The 16,959-nt window shown below is 52.8% G+C and overlaps 6 protein-coding genes across 6 annotated transcripts; 3 read left to right on the top strand and 3 right to left on the bottom strand.

Moving 5' to 3' along the window:
* Positions 1 to 321: 321 nt before the first annotated feature.
* Positions 322 to 4,150, top strand: PV05_05641 (uncharacterized protein; the record flags this gene model as incomplete). Its single annotated transcript, XM_013462166.1, has 9 exons — positions 322 to 471; positions 524 to 1,369; positions 1,431 to 1,547; positions 1,598 to 1,620; positions 1,755 to 2,020; positions 2,115 to 2,205; positions 2,276 to 2,429; positions 2,477 to 3,953; positions 4,011 to 4,150. The coding sequence occupies 9 exons, from the start codon at positions 322 to 324 to the stop codon at positions 4,148 to 4,150; spliced, it is 3,264 nt and encodes a 1,087-aa protein (XP_013317620.1).
* Positions 4,151 to 4,438: 288 nt separating this feature from the next.
* Positions 4,439 to 6,271, bottom strand: PV05_05640 (uncharacterized protein; the record flags this gene model as incomplete). The annotated part of the gene is made up of 8 exons (XM_013462165.1): positions 4,439 to 4,810; positions 4,879 to 4,956; positions 5,014 to 5,095; positions 5,152 to 5,238; positions 5,303 to 5,531; positions 5,601 to 5,785; positions 5,862 to 6,187; positions 6,245 to 6,271. 8 exons carry the CDS (start codon positions 6,269 to 6,271, stop codon positions 4,439 to 4,441), a joined length of 1,386 nt encoding a protein of 461 aa, XP_013317619.1.
* A 712-nt stretch (positions 6,272 to 6,983) lies between these two features.
* PV05_05639 (uncharacterized protein) lies at positions 6,984 to 9,162 on the top strand (the record flags this gene model as incomplete). The annotated part of the gene is made up of 3 exons (XM_013462164.1): positions 6,984 to 7,814; positions 7,874 to 8,119; positions 8,176 to 9,162. The coding sequence occupies 3 exons, from the start codon at positions 6,984 to 6,986 to the stop codon at positions 9,160 to 9,162; spliced, it is 2,064 nt and encodes a 687-aa protein (XP_013317618.1).
* A 290-nt stretch (positions 9,163 to 9,452) lies between these two features.
* On the bottom strand, positions 9,453 to 11,715 carry PV05_05638 (uncharacterized protein; the record flags this gene model as incomplete). The annotated part of the gene is made up of 8 exons (XM_013462163.1): positions 9,453 to 9,596; positions 9,683 to 9,756; positions 9,843 to 9,868; positions 9,947 to 9,997; positions 10,089 to 10,203; positions 10,326 to 10,957; positions 11,095 to 11,349; positions 11,448 to 11,715. The coding sequence occupies 8 exons, from the start codon at positions 11,713 to 11,715 to the stop codon at positions 9,536 to 9,538; spliced, it is 1,482 nt and encodes a 493-aa protein (XP_013317617.1). The 3' UTR covers positions 9,453 to 9,535.
* A 1,046-nt stretch (positions 11,716 to 12,761) lies between these two features.
* PV05_05637 (uncharacterized protein) lies at positions 12,762 to 15,132 on the top strand (the record flags this gene model as incomplete). Its single annotated transcript, XM_013462162.1, has 4 exons — positions 12,762 to 13,871; positions 13,943 to 14,149; positions 14,226 to 14,725; positions 14,799 to 15,132. The coding sequence occupies 4 exons, from the start codon at positions 12,762 to 12,764 to the stop codon at positions 15,130 to 15,132; spliced, it is 2,151 nt and encodes a 716-aa protein (XP_013317616.1).
* Positions 15,133 to 15,239: 107 nt separating this feature from the next.
* On the bottom strand, positions 15,240 to 16,296 carry PV05_05636 (uncharacterized protein). Its single transcript, XM_013462161.1, has 3 exons — positions 15,945 to 16,296; positions 15,684 to 15,835; positions 15,240 to 15,620 (listed from the first exon to the last, which is right to left on the bottom strand). The coding sequence occupies exons 1-3, from the start codon at positions 16,128 to 16,130 to the stop codon at positions 15,440 to 15,442; spliced, it is 519 nt and encodes a 172-aa protein (XP_013317615.1). The 5' UTR covers positions 16,131 to 16,296; the 3' UTR covers positions 15,240 to 15,439.
* Positions 16,297 to 16,959: the final 663 nt, after the last annotated feature.

Below are 16,959 nucleotides of genomic sequence, written 5' to 3'. Positions count from 1 at the left end.
AAGTAAAAGTACGGAGCTTCGGGTGCAGACAGCAAGAATGAAGAGGCGGGAGTGGCTGAGGTGGGTGGATCACGGCCTGATTTTGAGGTGCTTCCAACCCTCATGATTTCTATTCCGTTGATCGTTCCGGCCGGAGCCTTGTTATGTCAGCATCGAACTTGCACCTGGTGATCAGACTTCGATAACTGGCGCCCACGGGATTGTGTATTTGTTCAGAAGAAGCATTCTGCACTCGGCTTGCCAATCTTCAAAAGACAAATTCTTCAGGCGGTCGACATCTACGCAAAGCTTCAAGTCGTCAGAGAAGCAAACTACAAGGTCATGGGCTCCTTGTCAGGGAAACCCATCACAACCAAAGCACTTGTTGTTGACAAGCCTGGTGCCCCTTTCGTCCTGGAGGACGTCGTTTTGGACAAGCTACGCAACAACGAGCTTCTGGTCGACATCAAGTACTCTGGGCTATGCCACACTGTAAGTCCTCCCCCTCGCTCGGTACTGACCTCGACTCTTACAACTCTCTCAGGACCTCGTCATACAGCATGGCAAGATGCCGATTGGCGGGTTTCCCGTGGTAGCTGGCCATGAAGGTGCTGGAGTCATCCTCGAGCTCGGCAGTGGGCTTGAGAGCTCAGGACTAAAAGTGGGTGATCGAGTGTTGCTCGGCTTTGCCTCTTGCATGACCTGCAGAGGATGCCAGGAAGGCAGCAAAGGAGCTTGTGACAATATCGCCCTCACCAACTTCGGGGGAACAAGAGGCCTCGAGGATACTTCTATCCGCCGTCCCAACGGCGATTTCATAAGAGGTCCCGTGTTTGGTCAGTCGTCCTTCTCCAAGCTGGCGATTTGCGACGCCAGAGTTGCGGTCAAGTATCCTGGCCCAGTAGAAGACTTGTCATTTCTGGCTCCCCTGGGCTGCGGGTTTATGACGGGCGCCGGCACAGTGTTGGAAGTCCTGAAACCGAAGTCGAACAACAGTATTGCCATCCTGGGGCTCGGTGCGGTGGGCCTTTCTGCTCTCATGGCCGCCAAAAGCCTGAACGTGGCTGACATCATCGCCATCGATATTGTTGAGTCGAGGTTGGAGTTGGCGAAATCTCTGGGAGCAACTCATGCGTTGAACGGGAAAAAGTACAAGGACGTTGAAGCTGCCATTCGCGAGGCCTCTGCTCTAGGTGCTGATTGCATAGTGGATACTACGGGCGTGACGGCCATGATCAACAGTGGCATCAGGGCGCTGGCTCAGCAGGGGACGTTTGCCATTGTGGGAACCCCTGTGCCAGGAGAACATCTCAGCGTTGAAGGGATGGATATGCTCATTCACTGCAAGAAGATCATTGGAGTTACAGGTGCCTATGCTAACCCCCAGGAGGTGAGCTTTTACTCTCTCTTCTTCTTCCAGCGAGAACTTGCGATGTTGACTACTGCTTCAGCTTATACCGCGCCTTGTGAAGATGTTTCAGGAGGGATCGTTCCCCATCGACGGACTGTCTAAGACTTACCCCCCAATGGAGATAGATCAGGCAATCGACGATATGAAGTCGGGAAAGGTACGATTTGCCTCCAACCCTGCTTGGCTACTGTTTCTAATGCCACTCAGGTGATCAAGCCAATTCTTGCTTGGTAGTGTTCGTGTTGAGCAATGCATCGAGGTACGACATGAACGACAAATTCTCCCTTGGAAAAGCCTCGTAGGGTTCTTCTCCTGCTGTCACACGAACTTGGGTTCACGATCAGATAACACTATCTTATCACAGTAAAATTGAGTACGCTATCATGAATTGGAATACCCAGCCATGGCGGCATTGTGTGTCTACGGGTGGTATGGGAATAAACTCTGCTGTCAAAGACATTATTCGAGGCCTACACCTAGCCTATACCACAAAGCTCAATCCTGGCGGTTACCCCAGAATCTGCCCAGGTCTCTGTGTCCCGGAAGGGGTACCTGCGTTCTGCAAGCGAAACTCGCGTATTCGCAAGACTTTGCCTGGATGGGCTACCGACGGAACAGTGTCCGGAACAAGTACGAGTTCCTGACTTCGAGTTGGTCCAAGCGCCGTTCGCTTCCTCGATAATGGGAACAAACCCCACTAACCCCGGACTAACACTGATAATAGAATCTAGAATCTGTTTCTTGGCCTCCTTGGACCTGGGGAGCCGAAGGCTTCCTAGCAGTATACCCCATCCGGACGTACAGGAATTCTTAAGGTCTGTTCAATTCCCAGGACGAGAAGTGTCTGAACTTGAGGCCCGTCGATGCCAAAGTGCCATACATCAGGCCTACGACATATACAGATTTCACAATGGGCAAGTCTCGAGAAGACATCCAGCAACCTGCCTCAGCCATGGAACCGCTTGACGAGGAGATTGTCGTATGGAACCACAAAAAGGAGTTCGCGCTCCTCTTGGTCGGTCGTCCTATTTGCTGCAAAGTGAGCATGTACTTACAAGTTCGCGATGACAGGCTCTGTGCTCTCAGTACTTTTGCCAAATGCTGTTCATCGTGGGTGCCGGCGTCTACGCCCGATCCATTGCAGCCGTCGTTGGAGGAGAAGCGATCTCCTCCTGGCCTGCAACGGCCATAAATATCCTCACCGCTGCCACAATCCCTCCCATCGCACGAGCTGCTGATCTCTGGGGACGCAAATGGTTCTTGGTTGTGCCGACTTCACTGGGTTTCGTTGGGAGTATCATCGTCTCCAGAGCGTCTTCCATGCAGATGGCGATTGCAGGCTTCGTTTTGGGCGGCGCATCTTTCGGTGCTCAGCCGCTTGTCCATGCTGTCGCTTCCGAAACCATGCCCCGCAAGTTCCGGTCTTTCGCCCAGGGTGCCTGTAATGCTGCTATTGCTTGTGGCTCTCTCTTCAGTCTGCTCGTTGGCGGAGCCTTGACCAACAACAATCCCGAGGGATTCCGGACTTACTGGTACATCTGTGCCGGTATCTACGCTCTCTCAACCCTCATGCTGGCGACTCTCTACAACCCACCACCGAGAGAAGAGCAGATATCCTTCACTTTCGGCGAGAAGATTCGCAGCCTTGACTGGATTGGTTTCTTCTTGTACATCGCCGGCCTGGTGCTCTTCTGTTTGGGTTTGTCTTATTCTCAAAATCCATTCGACTGGCCCAATGCCCATATCCTGGCCCCGTTTCTCATTGGAGTGGTCTTCATCCTCATCCTCATCGGTTACGAGTGGAAGATCAAGAAAGATGGACTTTTCCACCACGGGTTGTTCCAGAACCGGAACTTCCCCATTGCGCTGGTGGCGGTCTTCATCGAGGGGTACATCTTTATGTCTGCCAACATCTACTTCCCCTACGCAATGGAGATTGTCGTTACGGGGATCTCGACCTTCCGCGTCCTGGTCTGCTACAGCATTGCATTCATCTGCCTCTTTGCCATGTCGTTCCTCATCGGAGGCTACATCTATCGAACCAAGACGGTGCGACCTACAGCGATAGCTTCGAATGCTGCCTTCGTCGTATACGCCGCGCTCATGGCTTCAGTCACCGCGAGCACACCCGAGTCTCATTTTTGGGGCTATGTCACGTTCTACGGCTCTGGTCTAGGGTGCGGTGTCATAACGCTCTATACCACCGCCCAACTGTCCACCCCACCGGAGCTCATTGCCGTCACTTCAGGTCTTATGGGCTCAATCAGAAGTACAGGCGGCTCGGTTGCGGTTGCCATCTACGGAGCCCTGTTCAGCCAAGGGCTCTCGAAGAACCTTTTCCCCAAGGTGGCGAACGCCGTCATCCCCTTGGGTGTTTCTGAGGAGACTGTCGGCCCATTGATCGCCGATTTGAGCGCTGGTTCCGCCGAAGCTGCACTCAAGCTACCTGGTGTTACTGTCAATGTTTTGGCGGCGGCAGGCGAAGCCCTGAAGTCGGCCTACGTGGTCGGGTTCCGTGATGTCTACATATGTGCCGCTGCATTTGCAGCCCTTGGCCTTGTGGGTAAGTTTTTCCATTTTTCCATTGCTACAAGTCGCAGATTGGCTAACAAGAAAACAGCTACGATCTTTCTGAAGGATCCAAGGAAAGAATTTAATGCCAAGATCGATGCACCTCTTGATCGCATCGAGGTGAAGTCTGTGGATTCCGGAACGACAGGAGAGTCAAAGCACGTGGAGGCGACGACGCTTGAAGCTTAGTTTGGAGGAATGAATATTGCGGGTCGAGACTTGCTCTTGGTTGTAAAGATTGTGCTTTTAGTCTTCAACAACGTTCCTTTTCCAAAAAAGATTGACTATGCTTTCTATGCTTGCGATACACAGATGCTCCAGAGTACATACGCAAGCTACAATCCCCCCCTGAGCACGTGAAAGGTGCAATGTGGCGTCAAGTATTCTGATGTAGTGAAGTTCTAATCATGTCTACGAGGAGTGTCGAAGCCTCGTAAAAGGCAGTTGAAATAGCTTTTCCACCCTACCGATAGTGACTCAGATATTGGCCTGCGTCCGTCTTCTCCGCAACCAGATGTCGAAGTTTCGCTCGGCATCAGCTAGAGAGTCAAACCCCAGCAAACTCTTCTGGTAGGCCGCGTCGCCCCAATTGAAATTGCAGGGCCCCTGCCAGTTGGCTGCGGGAAGTTCAGCCAGCTCCTGATCTCGTTTCACTTGCTCATCTCCATCAGACAAGTGGTAGTAATGACGGGTATCCACGGCCCCGGCCACGTTGACTTCGGTTCTCTTCTTCCGCAAATCCTCGTACAAATGTAGAAGGTCGGCCAATTGCGCATACCTCTTTTCAGGGTCCGGCGATATACCGCTATTTTGCAGCTTGGAGAGAAGTAATCCCAAGATTGCGCCATCCTGCTCGGGGTTTAGTATTTGGGTAGAAAGAGCGGACGATACTAGGATCGGAATAGAAAAGTAATTACCTCCACAGCCATTGCAGCCCCCTGCCCCTGGTATGGAAGAGTAGGGTGGGAAGCGTCACCAAGGAGGGCAACTGTTCCCTACGTCTTGTAGTCAGCCATAACCGGCTCTCCACGTCTGCTTTCTGAGAAACACACCTTTGTCCATTGGTCGAGCTCCTTGAAATGAAGAAGCTTCCATTTCAGAGCAGATTTGAGGCACGAAATGATCATGTTCAAGCTATAATGTCAGTCAGCCACGATAACAACACAAGTACAAAGAGCCTTCGGTAATACGCTGGATCCCATCCTTCGAAGTTGGCCGCCATTTCACCCAGATTACCTTGCAAAGTGCGCACACCAGGCGGGAGGTCGTCGGCAACACTTTGAACTTTCGTCAGTTCTTGTGCTGTTCGATCCAAGTAGTACTGATACTGAAGCAACTCACAGTAGGACCAGATTGTACTCTGTCTTGTCCCTTAAGGGGTAGAACACCGCATGCCGGTTCGAACCTAGCCAAACCTGCACATTTGCCGCTTCCATGATTTCGTCGACTCTTTCGTCCTTGAACGCCTTGAGCTGTTCTCGGGTGAAAGTCCCTCGATAGGCCAGGTCGCCCGTTTCAAGTGGCGGCATGGGACGGCCCAGAATGTATTCTCGTAATCCGGACCAGAGTCCTGCAATGACACATCAACGGTCAGGCTGGTATCGTGAGGGTGTCCTTTTGGTGGGGGCGGCTTGCTTACCATCGGCGCCAACCACGACATCTGCCGTTATGGAATTTTGATCTTTTATCAGAACAATCTGCTTGCCTAGAACTTCTCCAGTGCCCGGTTCGACGCCAGTCACCTCGGCATTCAGAAGTATTGTGGCACCATTCTTTCGGGCAGCCTCAAGTAGGACGTTCTGATAGTCTCCTCTGTGGATGGCTCTGCTTTCTGATCAGCTCGCAGCAGCAGCGGTGGCGACCCTCGACTTGGGAAATGGGTTTATCTTCGCGCACTTACAACCATTCGGCCCCGTATTCCTTTTCCATTCTTTCTCCCATCGGCTTCTCGGCAAGGACGCGCCCATCCTCGTATCTTCTCAAGGTGAAGCCTTCCACGGAATATGCTTGTGCTTGCTTCAATGCCGGGACCAGATCGAGATGTTTGACGATCCGGCAGGCATTCGGGGGGATATGGATTCCTGCACCGATCGTAAGGATCTCTGGAGCCCGCTCGACAACGGTCACCTCCAGCGGCGGACTTGATCTTCGACAGGCGATTGCGCAGGCGAGGCCACCGATTCCAGCTCCTACGACGACAATGTGGAGCGGATAAGGAGCCTGTTTCTGGAAGCACAGGAGTCAGTATTCTCCAATTCTGACGCTGAATCTAGTATTCTTTACATTTGTTTCTCCGTTACAAGGCTCCATCTGATGTAGTGTTTTCTATATGCCTTTGAAATGATTGTGATACTAAGTTTTGCCTACAGATACGGACACCGGTGCAAGTCTCTTGGCTTTTGGTGCAGATATGTAAGGGCAGTTACAGCCTTTCGCTCACGGGAACACTTATTTGTCGATAGCTTCTAGAATGTCACGCATGGGACGATGTCTCTTGTGAGCGAACCACCGCACAACCGCTTGGCCACACGACGGTGTCCCGTTCCGTTGTAGCATTCCGTCAAACTTTCTGACTAAGAGTGGCCCGGCCAAACAAGGCTGGCTCGCCCTTGCATCCACCCGGATATTGGGGGAACCCTGCCATGTGCGCCCGCTCCAATGCGGAGGGAACGGGGAAGTGGGAGACTTATTCTCTTCCGAATATCCGGAACGACCCATTCTTATTGCTGCCTCCTTCCTCTACCCCAGACCGCTTTCCGTAGAGACATTGAATCCCGCAACAAAACAATGCTCAGAACAAGCGCTGAACTGTCACACGCTGCGGTTGGGTGTTCCGAAGGCAGAGCTGGACACTTTTCTGCCCCTAGACGCTCTCGCGCCAAAACCCCATCCGCCCGGAAGAGGGCGGTGTACGTGGAGGAGGCATGCCTCTCTTGCAAAAGCCGAAAGATCCGCTGTGACGGTCAATTACCATGCACACCATGCGAGCGGCGTTCATACGATTGCCGATACGCCAAAAGTCATGGTCAAGCTCCACGTGGGGTCGATGGGCAATCAAACTCCACAGCAGAAGGCCGGGTCTCAAAGCCTTCGAGTCAAGTGTACTATACCCAACCGTGGCCACCAGAGTCTTCTCGCTAATGTACTCCACAGTGGCCTCTCCGAGCTTATAGGCATCGTGACACAGCTTCAGAGAAAGATTGCCGTGCTGGAACGACAACAGCAGGAGTCGACAAGCGAGGCCACGATCGAACCGCACCACGATAATTTGCTCGTTCAAGATATTGCCGGCCCAGAGCAGAACAACCACAGCGCCACTCAAGCAGCATCGCCTGTTTTCGCGGGTCCCACCAGTGCAGATTTCAGCTTCCGTGTGGCAGATATCATCCTTCAGCGAGAGAGTGGAACAGAGGCTGGAAGGTCTTGGGTGAATGCAGATTTGGCGGCTTCGGTCAGTGACGACGAAGATGGAGACAACTCTGAACGTTTGCAACTCACGACAACCTCGTCATCCTTACATGGGCTACAGCTGCAGGATGCGCTTCGATTGATCCAAGTTTACCACGAGTCTATTGACATTCTGCATCCACTGGTGAACACAGAGTCATTACAGCGGCTCGCGAGCACGCTCTTCCCCAATGAGGGTCATGCTGCAGCGCCCGATGCAGCCCCCTTGTCAGCAGGCGTGGACATTGCGCATCTAGAGATGGCAATTGCGATCGCTTTGCTTGCTGAAGGCGGAGGTTATAGTCCAGTAGCGAGGAAAATCCACAACGATCTGATCCCAATCATCACTAATCACATATTGGGACGAACATTTACCTTGGGGGGTCAAATCCTCCTGCTTCTCACAGTGAGTGTTTTCCAGTGGTCAGTCTCCGATCTGGTTCTGAAGCTAACTACACTACCCAGGCGTTCTACCACCTGTTCCAAGACGATTCTCGCCTTGCGTCTCGTTATGTTGTCATCGCATCACGTATTATGGTCGAAGCTGGGCTACATCTGAAAGAGATACGACGGCGATACTTCCCTTGTGACTCCGAGTACGCGAGGGTGCTTGTTGTGCTTTTCACCTGCATGTATCTTGATCGCCAACTAAACTTCAACGCCGGACTGCCTCTGAGTTTGAAAGATACCGATATCGACATTCCCGAAATGGTGCGTTGCCTTAACAATCCTCCTGAGAACAGCTATACTTACAGTTGTGATTGAAGGAAACAATGCCTCCATACCTGAAAGCGATGACCTCTTACATGAGAATGGGGCCCAGGGCCTGGGCTGCCGTGACGGATGAGCGTGGCCAACTGAAAGGCCGGATCAACAACGAAGATTATGAATTTATTGATTTCCAAGTACGGCGCTGGGAGGAGAACCTGCCCAGAGAGCTGCGTATCCGACGAGACAGCCCCGTGGCCGACCAAATCGATCCTCAAGCGTCGCTGAACCGGGGCACGCTGCTGCTACGGTTCGTCCTATACTTGCGTGCGAATCAGTTCAAGATTGTCATCATGCGGCCCCTGTTGTTTTCCACGCAAACCTTCAACACCAACATCGAGCAGGTGAAGCATATGACCCAGCTCGCAAATGATAGTATCGAAATGATCGTCACAGCGGACAGGACGTACGGCCTGTATGCGACGCAGCAGCCTCTTTTCAACCTTTTCTTGTCGTCCGCACTGTCTACATTGCTCCTGATCTACGTACACAGTTCTCCCGGTCGTGGAACGCTGGCCAGATCTGACCATCTTCCTGAGACGGGCATGGCTGTGCAACAAGGAATTGAAAGGGGGTTGAAACTGCTACGATCATACTCGCTATCGCGCTCATCGCAGCGTCTGTCAAAGAAAATCGCAAGCCTGTTGCAACGTCTAGGATTCTCCTTGTCAGGGACCGACAACCAGACCAGAGTGGGAGGCGCTCATTCTGACCCGTCAATGGAAGATTGTCACTCCGTGATCAACTCTGAGCGGCTGCAGCCATTGGAAGTTTTCCCTTCGCAGGACTTGTCAGGCTGGAATTGGTCCAACTTCCCGCCGTACGATGGGCTGCCGAGTGGTAACACCTTTCAGTATCCGGGCTCCAACAACCAGAATTTCTCATCTCTTGCGCTTCCGGAAATGAATCGCATGCCTTTCTCGCAAGGCACCAATCAATTCAACAGTGATGTGCTGCTGAGCTTCATGAATGATTTTTCGGCCTAGAAAAGGAAATACGATGCTATCTTTTTGAGGCAAAAACGTGAAACGCGAGCTATTACGGCAGATACTGCAGGAAATCAAGGACCGGTGGCATTGGTTTGGAAGTGATCGGGAGTGTATGGGAGCTCTCTAGGTCCGGTGGTTTGCACCTATCGGTCAGGAGTTCTCAGAAAATAATATAAATTCATTGTTCCTGATTTGCGGTATCACTGTCCAAGCAATCTTCAAGTTCCTTTGATTTGAGCCGCCACTGGGCCACTGGACCATTCCATCGATGACACGTCAAGCTAATCCAGTACTAGTAGTACTCAGGAGAACGATTTCAATCACCGAATTTCTGTTGGGGCAACTACCGTACCTCCTAATGCAGACCCCCCTACTTGGTAAGCTCTCGGGGACGCAGCCTAACATTCAGCCCGGTCTGGTGCACGAACACACTATACATGCATGCATCAGCTTTCCCTTGCTCGCGAGACCTTGACAGGGCCAGGGCCAGGGCACAGGGCACAGGGCAGCCACTTACTAGCAAATCTCTTGCCAATCGGTGTCCGCGTCGGCGAATTCAATCACAAAGTTCCGCAGCAGAGTCGCAAGTACCTGTGGTTTCCAAATGAGTCGGTTTTGTCCATCCATCGCATCAAGAAGCAATTGGGGTGGATGGGGTGTGTGTGTGCCGTGCCTACTTTGGACATTTCCATCCAGCTGATGTCTGTAGTTTCGGAGATTGTTAGCGTCGTTTAAGGCCCTTGGACTGACTTCACAAGAGATTCTGAAATGGTGGACTTACTTTTGCCGATACAAAGCCTCGAAGCGCCTCCAAATGCAAGGTAGCCCGACCCTGGGGGAGATAATAGTTCAAATGGTCAGTGCAACATTCCGGGGCCCTATAGAAGGGGGGTCCGGACGATGAGGAGGTAAATAGAACTTACAAAGGTCATATTTGTCTCCATCTTCGAGCCACCTTTCGGGACGAAAGGTCTTCGCGTCATGCCCATAGATGGCTTCGGACCGACCTAGGACGTAGGGGCTTGTTCCTATTATGGTCTGTGGATGATGGCCTGGTCAGCCAAAACTCAAACTTGCAGGACGGTTCATTTGAAAGATTGAAAGATTGAAGGCGGCAAGTGCAAGTGGGAGTGGGAGTGGGAGTGCAAAAGCACACATACACCGCTGGGAATGTAGTATTCGGCAATTTGAATCCCGTCGCTAGGCACGACTCGCTGCATGCTGTGGCCTACGATGGAGTGTATGCGCAGAGCCTCGTTCATGACGGCCTGGAGATACGGCATCCTGTTGGCCTGCTCGTATGTCACCACAGTACGGCGGGATGTTCCTTCTGTCGCTGTTACCGCGTCGATCTCGGTGACAAGCTTCGACAGGCATCCGGGGTTCTTGAGCAGGTAATAGATCATCGACCGGAGAGAGATGGCCGTGGTGTCGCTGCCGGCAGCGATGTTGCTGGCCGTCATGGAGATGAGGGCGGCCTCGTCGAACTCGAGCGGCTTGGCCTTGTTGATCTCGACGAACCGGCCCAGCATGTCGCGGTGGTCACTTCCGCGTAGAATCCGGGACTGGACTTGGTCCATGGCGAATTGGCGGAGACTCCCGTTGCGTGCTGTGAGGGCCAGGCGGTTGCCGATGATCGGGCGTAAGACCTGGTGCAGTTTGTAGACGTAGGGCACTTGGCCCACCCACGATGTCGACCTAAGCACCTTTTTGATCTGCTTGAGTGCTTCGGATTCCCGCCCGGCGTCCATCAGGCCGAAGCGCTGGGAGAAGGTCACTTCGCCGATAACGTCTGGGATTTGGGCGTCAGCTTTTGCTCTGTCTCTCTCTCCCACACCTCTCTCCCCTTCTGTGGATGCATGTGTGCGTATGCATGTGCAATTGTTTGGAAATTTGATTTCCCAATGGGAAACAGCGCGCAGAACGTACCGAAAGCGAACAGCTGGAGCCAAAGGCCAAAGTCGATGCGCTGGCCTTGGACATGGTGCAGGGTCGTCATGAAATACGCAATGGCACTGTCCATGTATGGCTCCAACTCCATTAACGAACTGGTGGCGTAAGCATTGTTCACGAGTCGGCGGTGATTGCGGTGAACGATGATGTCTCTCTCGGCAAATAGGTCGAACTTCCGCTCGCCTTGTTGAGGAAGATACCATTCGCTCTTTCGAAATTGAGAACCGGCGCCTAGATAAAAACATGAAAACATCAACGTAAGTACTAGTACTAGTATTTCCTTCCACAGAGCCTTTCTGTTTGTCGAAAGGAGTCTTTCTCTGTCTTACCGTATATCTTCTTGACCGCGTCTGGAGAAATGGTGATGACTTCGTTAGGCCCGATCCGGACGACCTCTCCATATCGCTCGTGCAGGCTTGTCAAGAGCTGGTGGAAGTCTCCTCGCCAGCCGTGGTAGGCAAGCCACCATCGGCTGAACCTGGCAATGAAGGGACCGGGCACTCTTGAGAGCGGTGAAGAGACATGTAGATACAGTGATCGAAACAGCAGGCCGAGGACGGCGGCCAAGAAAATCCATGTGCTGAGTGAGAATCCCATTGTCGGGTCCTGGAGATTGTGGTGGAAACTTTAAGTTTGGTTTTCTCTTGGACAGCGCATATTGCTCGATCCAGATATGGATGGGTTTGCTATAAAGCAAGTCCTCACTGAAGAATTGGCAGGAAAGCTAGCCGTTTGGTTGATTCGGTAGGCCCGAGGTGCCGCTGGCCTCATTCCGAGCTGACGGGGCCCTGGACACTGCGCCATGCAGGCGGCGCTGGAACCAGGACGCACAGCAATCCGGGGAGTCCATACATGGCAATGGTGGCTTACCCTTTGAGCTCCGTCGCCTGGGATCCAATCCCAGATCTCCAGTCTCAGAAAGCTCCAAGCCCAAACCTGACATGGGGTTCGGCTGGCACCTGTACGAAGTTAACCATGTCTGTCTGGGGGGGCAGACTTGAGCGCAGTGCTTTCCCCAGCTAACTTTCAGACCCCTGGATGATGTGGACGGACGCGGAATATCTGTGCTCGAAGAAGCCAACAGTTCTGACCACCTCATGAACAGGGTGACCGATAGTTAGAACCCCCAACTTTTTGCAAATCGTCCGGAGCCCGGAGCTTCGGCCGGAGCTGAGTGAAAATGTTGGAAGCTCCGAAACGTGACAACGATGTCCTTTGCTATCACCAATGCAATACGAGTACCAATGGGGGCTCGCTAAACGCCGTACTGGATTGGGTGTCATTGGCAGTCCGGTCAAGACAGTCCAAGCACGACCAATGGCAAAGATCGGAAAGGCGCTTTGTAGCAACCATCGCACACCCTTTTGTTCGGTTACTTCTCCGGAACCCCAGAATTGATTACTAGTGACCCCAGATTCGAATTCGCAAGCGAGGACGCATACCCCAAGGTTTCTCCCAGCCACACAGTCAGCCACCTGTCCTCGAATCTTGCTTGAGGCTCACCGCGTGGCTAATTAGGGGGCGCATTAAGCATCCCCATGATAGAACCGACTTCAGGAGAAACGCAAAGATTGCAGCCGGCATTGTCTACCACGAAAACCCCGACACGGTGGGAAATCGTACGTTCCTCGTCGTACTCGGCCATGGAGCCGCCCCAGCATGATGTTCCTCAGTCAATCGTACTTGCAAAGAGACTCATTGCGTGCGATCTATGCAGGACGAAGAAGATCAGGTGTGTCGGCGACGACCCTTGCAGCAATTGCGTCGAGCATGGAGCAGAATGCATTTTCAGCCCACGCCAGCGCCGCCGGAAAGGGAATCCCAAGGGCTTGCCTTCATTGGCACGTCGGCTTGCTCGTTTCAAGGACCTGTTGGAAGCAGCAAGGATATCTAGCGACGATGGCGGTCAGCTTTCAGACCTTCTCGGGGCCAAAGTACCAGAACTTCCGCATTCAATACTAGCATTGGGCTCAGACCAACCACAGCAAAGTCCTGCAGAAATCAGTCAGCAAGAACAACGTCCCCAAGCCATAGTTTGTGCCGGCGAGCCTCCAGGACCAGCCAGTGACGCCTTCGACCCCTTGCAGCATCATGCAGGGCATCCGTCACGGAGCCAATTGCCATGCCCCGTCACGAAGACCCCGTCCCAGCCTGATTCCAACGAGGCACCCTGGGAGCGCCTTGAGAGTCCCAGCCAATCGGCGTCCATAGATGATCGCGGAGACATGGGCGGCTATCACACATTCCAAGACGACATCGAGTACTGGGGCCCCCGAACCAGCATGGCCATCTGCTCGCAGGCTGGTATAGCCTGGGTCAGGGAACGGGTGAAACAGCCCGATTTCCGAGTCAGCGCAAACAGATTCACGCAGGATGTCGCACGACGGTTAAAGCTGGAGAAGCGGCCCACGAAGGAGCGAAAAGAGGAACCGGGGCTCACCGACTCGCTCCGATTCACTCATGCATATTTCGAGGAAGCCCCCGATGCGGCGCTTGGGATCGTGCGGCGCTCGTGCTTCGAGGCTAGACTTCGTTCGTTTTGGGCCAGCTCAGAGGATGAAGATGACCCGTGTTGGTACGCCCTGCGAAATGTCGTTTTCGCATCGGGATGTCGCTTGGTACGGTCCGGTGAGAAGGGGTATACCGAGGCTCACCGAGAATCATGGTCTTATTTCGAGAATGCCCTCTCGGTGCACGCGGAGCTCCTATACTTCCGCAGCTCCGTCATGGGCGTACAGGCTCTGACACTCATGGTAATCTTATGGACTCTTCCCCTCGGACAAGTTTTTGGTTTGGTAGAGCTAACATACCATTCATTTTCCAGGCATACTTTGCTGAGGCCGTCTCATGCACGATGTTACAATATATGCTCGTCTCCAACGCATATCGTCTTGCATGTGGGCAAGGATTGCACGTACAGCCGGCACCATCCTGGAACTTACCAGAGGAAGAGAAGTCTCTGCGGCAATGCGTGTTTTGGGCCATCTACTGCCTCGACAAACAAATCGCCGTTCGGTCCGGGCGTCCTTCGGTTCGTATGACCCTATGACTTTGAAGAGTCATTTTCCAATTCGCATATGAGACCAGCAAGCTCACTTTTTCAACAGTTGATTGATGATGAAGAGATCAACTGTCAACTTCCAACTTCGGACCGTTCGGATGGCTCGGTCAATGTCCGATATACACAAGCGTGCATCAAAATCAACCATCTTTCCTCCGTGACTCGCAAAATGCTCTTCAAAGCATCGGCATGGCGCCAGGCGCCCGAACATCTGGTCAACAACGTTACAATGCTTCAAATGAAGCTCGAGGAACTCCGAGCTAGCTTGAAACATCAATGCCAGATCGACCTGCCAATGAACATCACGAAGCCGCCAGCGGGCCTCAACATGCAGCAAGCCCTGTTCATACAGTTTCTTTACTACAACTTGGTCTGGGATATTCATACAACGCTGGCGCATCCGTGGTTCCGCGGTGTTACCGGACTTGACCGACATCCAGATTTCCAAGTCCAGATCAGTCAATCATGCGCGATGGTGGCAGAAACATCGAGGGCGACAATCCTTGATTCCAGGTTTATCCAGCTTGATGCGAGTTGTCCAATGCCGTGAGTAACTCCAACTTGAGAGTCGAGGACAGTCAAATCTGTCAAGAGTTCATCATACTGACACGTCGCTAAGGGTCGCATACTATTCTCCGTTGTACGCCGTCGTCAACGTCTTTATTAATATCCTGTGCGATCCTTCTGGCGCTGCGGCCCAGTCGGACCTCCGTTTGATGGACGTGGCCAGCGGATATTTTGCACGCCTGGAGTATACCACCGATTCGCAGTGGTCGGTGCCGCTTGTCAAGGATACTGCGACCATTGCCAGAAATGCGGTGGGAAATCTCAGTCGGCATCCTGGTCTTATCGCGCAGCAACCTGAGAGCACATCGACGATGAATCCTGCACTTCCAAGCCTGGACCCAGTCTGCGAGCCAGCGATGGATGATAATAATACTGACCAGGTATGATGAACACAATCTCCTGACCCGAGATCTTTGATGCTAACATTCTGCGATCAGTGGCTCGACTCGAATCTGCACGATGACTTGAATCTGGAAATGTGGGGGATCTGGCAGCCAGGCTCGGGTGGAGAGAGTTATACGACAGATCTGTATCCTTGGAACTCTTGAGAGTCTACCACAGTATGCCCGCTCAGCCAGGGTCGTGACAAAGCATACCGACAACGCTCCCCTCGAGGAGCACTCGCCCCGTGTCCGTCCTGGGTCAGGAGAACTTTCCACCCACCGATCGAGCTTCCACCGATGGAACACTCGCTTACAATACTCTGCGAGTTTTACCGGTCTCGACCTCATATATCCACCCGCTGACAGTCACATTGTCTGGCACCAGCTTTGTATCTCCCAGATACTTCACGTCATCCTTCACCGCTTGCTCCAACTCCGCGAAAGGGAGAAAGTCCAGTCCGCGCGCTTTGAGTTCAGCCGCTGCATCCGGTCTGCGAGTCGTTCAGATAAGCTTTTTGGTTGCCATCACGAGAATCACAGAAAATCCGCCCTACCCAAGGTTCTTCTCGACCAAGCCATACGCATCCTCATTATCGAACGTCAACATGCCGCAGCCAGTATGCTTGACAAGGACTATCTCCTGCGTCCCCAGGAGCTGCTCCGAGATGACGATGCTGCGCAACGCAACATGTGCCGAGGCTCCAGCCTACAACGTCGATCCGTCAGCATATCTGGATAGTTTTGCAGGGGATTCCCATCGTTCTTCGCCGAAAATCCAGAGGGAGGCAGGCTGAGGAATCATCAAGGGCTCTTACATTCCGAATGACATGAGCATCACCAAGCTCGATACCAAATGCTTGTGCAGGGTCGATTCGTGCGTCCATGCATGTCAGAACAAGATACTTCTTCGCTGGTGGGAGGGCGAGATGTCCCTTGGTGAAGGACGAGGAGTACTTTGCCGACGCTGCTTCGACGTTCTTCTGTATGGCAGACAAAGACATTGTTGTGTGTTGTTTTGTAAAGGGAGCCCAGATTTCTTAGCAAACACTCTGATGGCGAGAGAAACTGGCCCCTTAAAACCAGTATGATCCGCTGGCAACTAAGGTAGATAGGACTAAATCGAGAGCCTCTGGATTTGTAAGAACAACAATCCCAATCCCAATCCTGACATATTTTTGGACGGCGGCAAGGAGCTCTTGGATAGTCCTTTCTCGTGCTCTTCCCCTCCCATCTGGACGATGGCGTGCTCATTCACAAGACTCTTCACTCGGCCGAATCGCTTCGACTCGTGGGAAAAGCACCAATCATCGCCAGCGCCACAGGGCCAATACGCGGGGAAGAACTTGAGGGCGCGGTGAAGCGCCTGACCGAAAGGAGACGGATAACAAAGTGTCAAGCGACCTGGCAAGAAAGTTATCTTAGGCACCTATGCAAATTTTGAGCGTCGGCAGGCGAAGTCAGGATCAGATTCCAGGCTGCTCGCCTCCTATATGCTCCTTTGCACCGTGGAAGGAGGATGATAATCAGATTCGTAACGGCCACTGGGGCTTCGGACTGTCGAACGGGCATCGAGGCGCTCGACTTCCGACACTCATGGCGTGACGCGAACATACCTAGGTACCTAAGGTCATACCGAACAACTATCGTTCAAGTGAAGGTTGGCAGACCGTACCAACGCCAGCCCGTTACTGTACGAACCCTGCATAAGTTAAAGTACTGGCAATGTGGAGGGCTTGTGTCGTAGAACATCACCCCCCTTGCGTCGTGGATGGAGGGTGGTTGTAAACAAGGCCGCCGCAGCGGGCAGAGTTCATCGAGACAAGCAACTTT

The sequence above is a fragment of the Exophiala xenobiotica genome (genome assembly GCF_000835505.1).
Source record: "Exophiala xenobiotica strain CBS 118157 unplaced genomic scaffold supercont1.3, whole genome shotgun sequence".
Classification (NCBI taxonomy): Eukaryota; Fungi; Ascomycota; class Eurotiomycetes; order Chaetothyriales; family Herpotrichiellaceae; genus Exophiala; species Exophiala xenobiotica.
The sequence above is the reverse complement of the archived record's forward strand: the minus strand, read 5'-3'. Positions and strand labels throughout refer to the sequence as shown.

Bases quoted from the DNA above. Each gene is read 5' to 3' on its own strand.
- PV05_05636 (XM_013462161.1), bottom strand. From the start codon at position 16,130: ATGTCTTTGTCTGCCATACAGAAGAACGTCGAAGCAGCGTCGGCAAAG. The intron at 15,836-15,944 runs GTAAGAGCCCTT...TCGACGTTGTAG, and splicing joins ATGCTCATGTCATTCGGAAT to GCTGGAGCCTCGGCACATGT. The intron at 15,621-15,683 runs GTAGGGCGGATT...AACGACTCGCAG, and splicing joins TTGGTCGAGAAGAACCTTGG to ACCGGATGCAGCGGCTGAAC.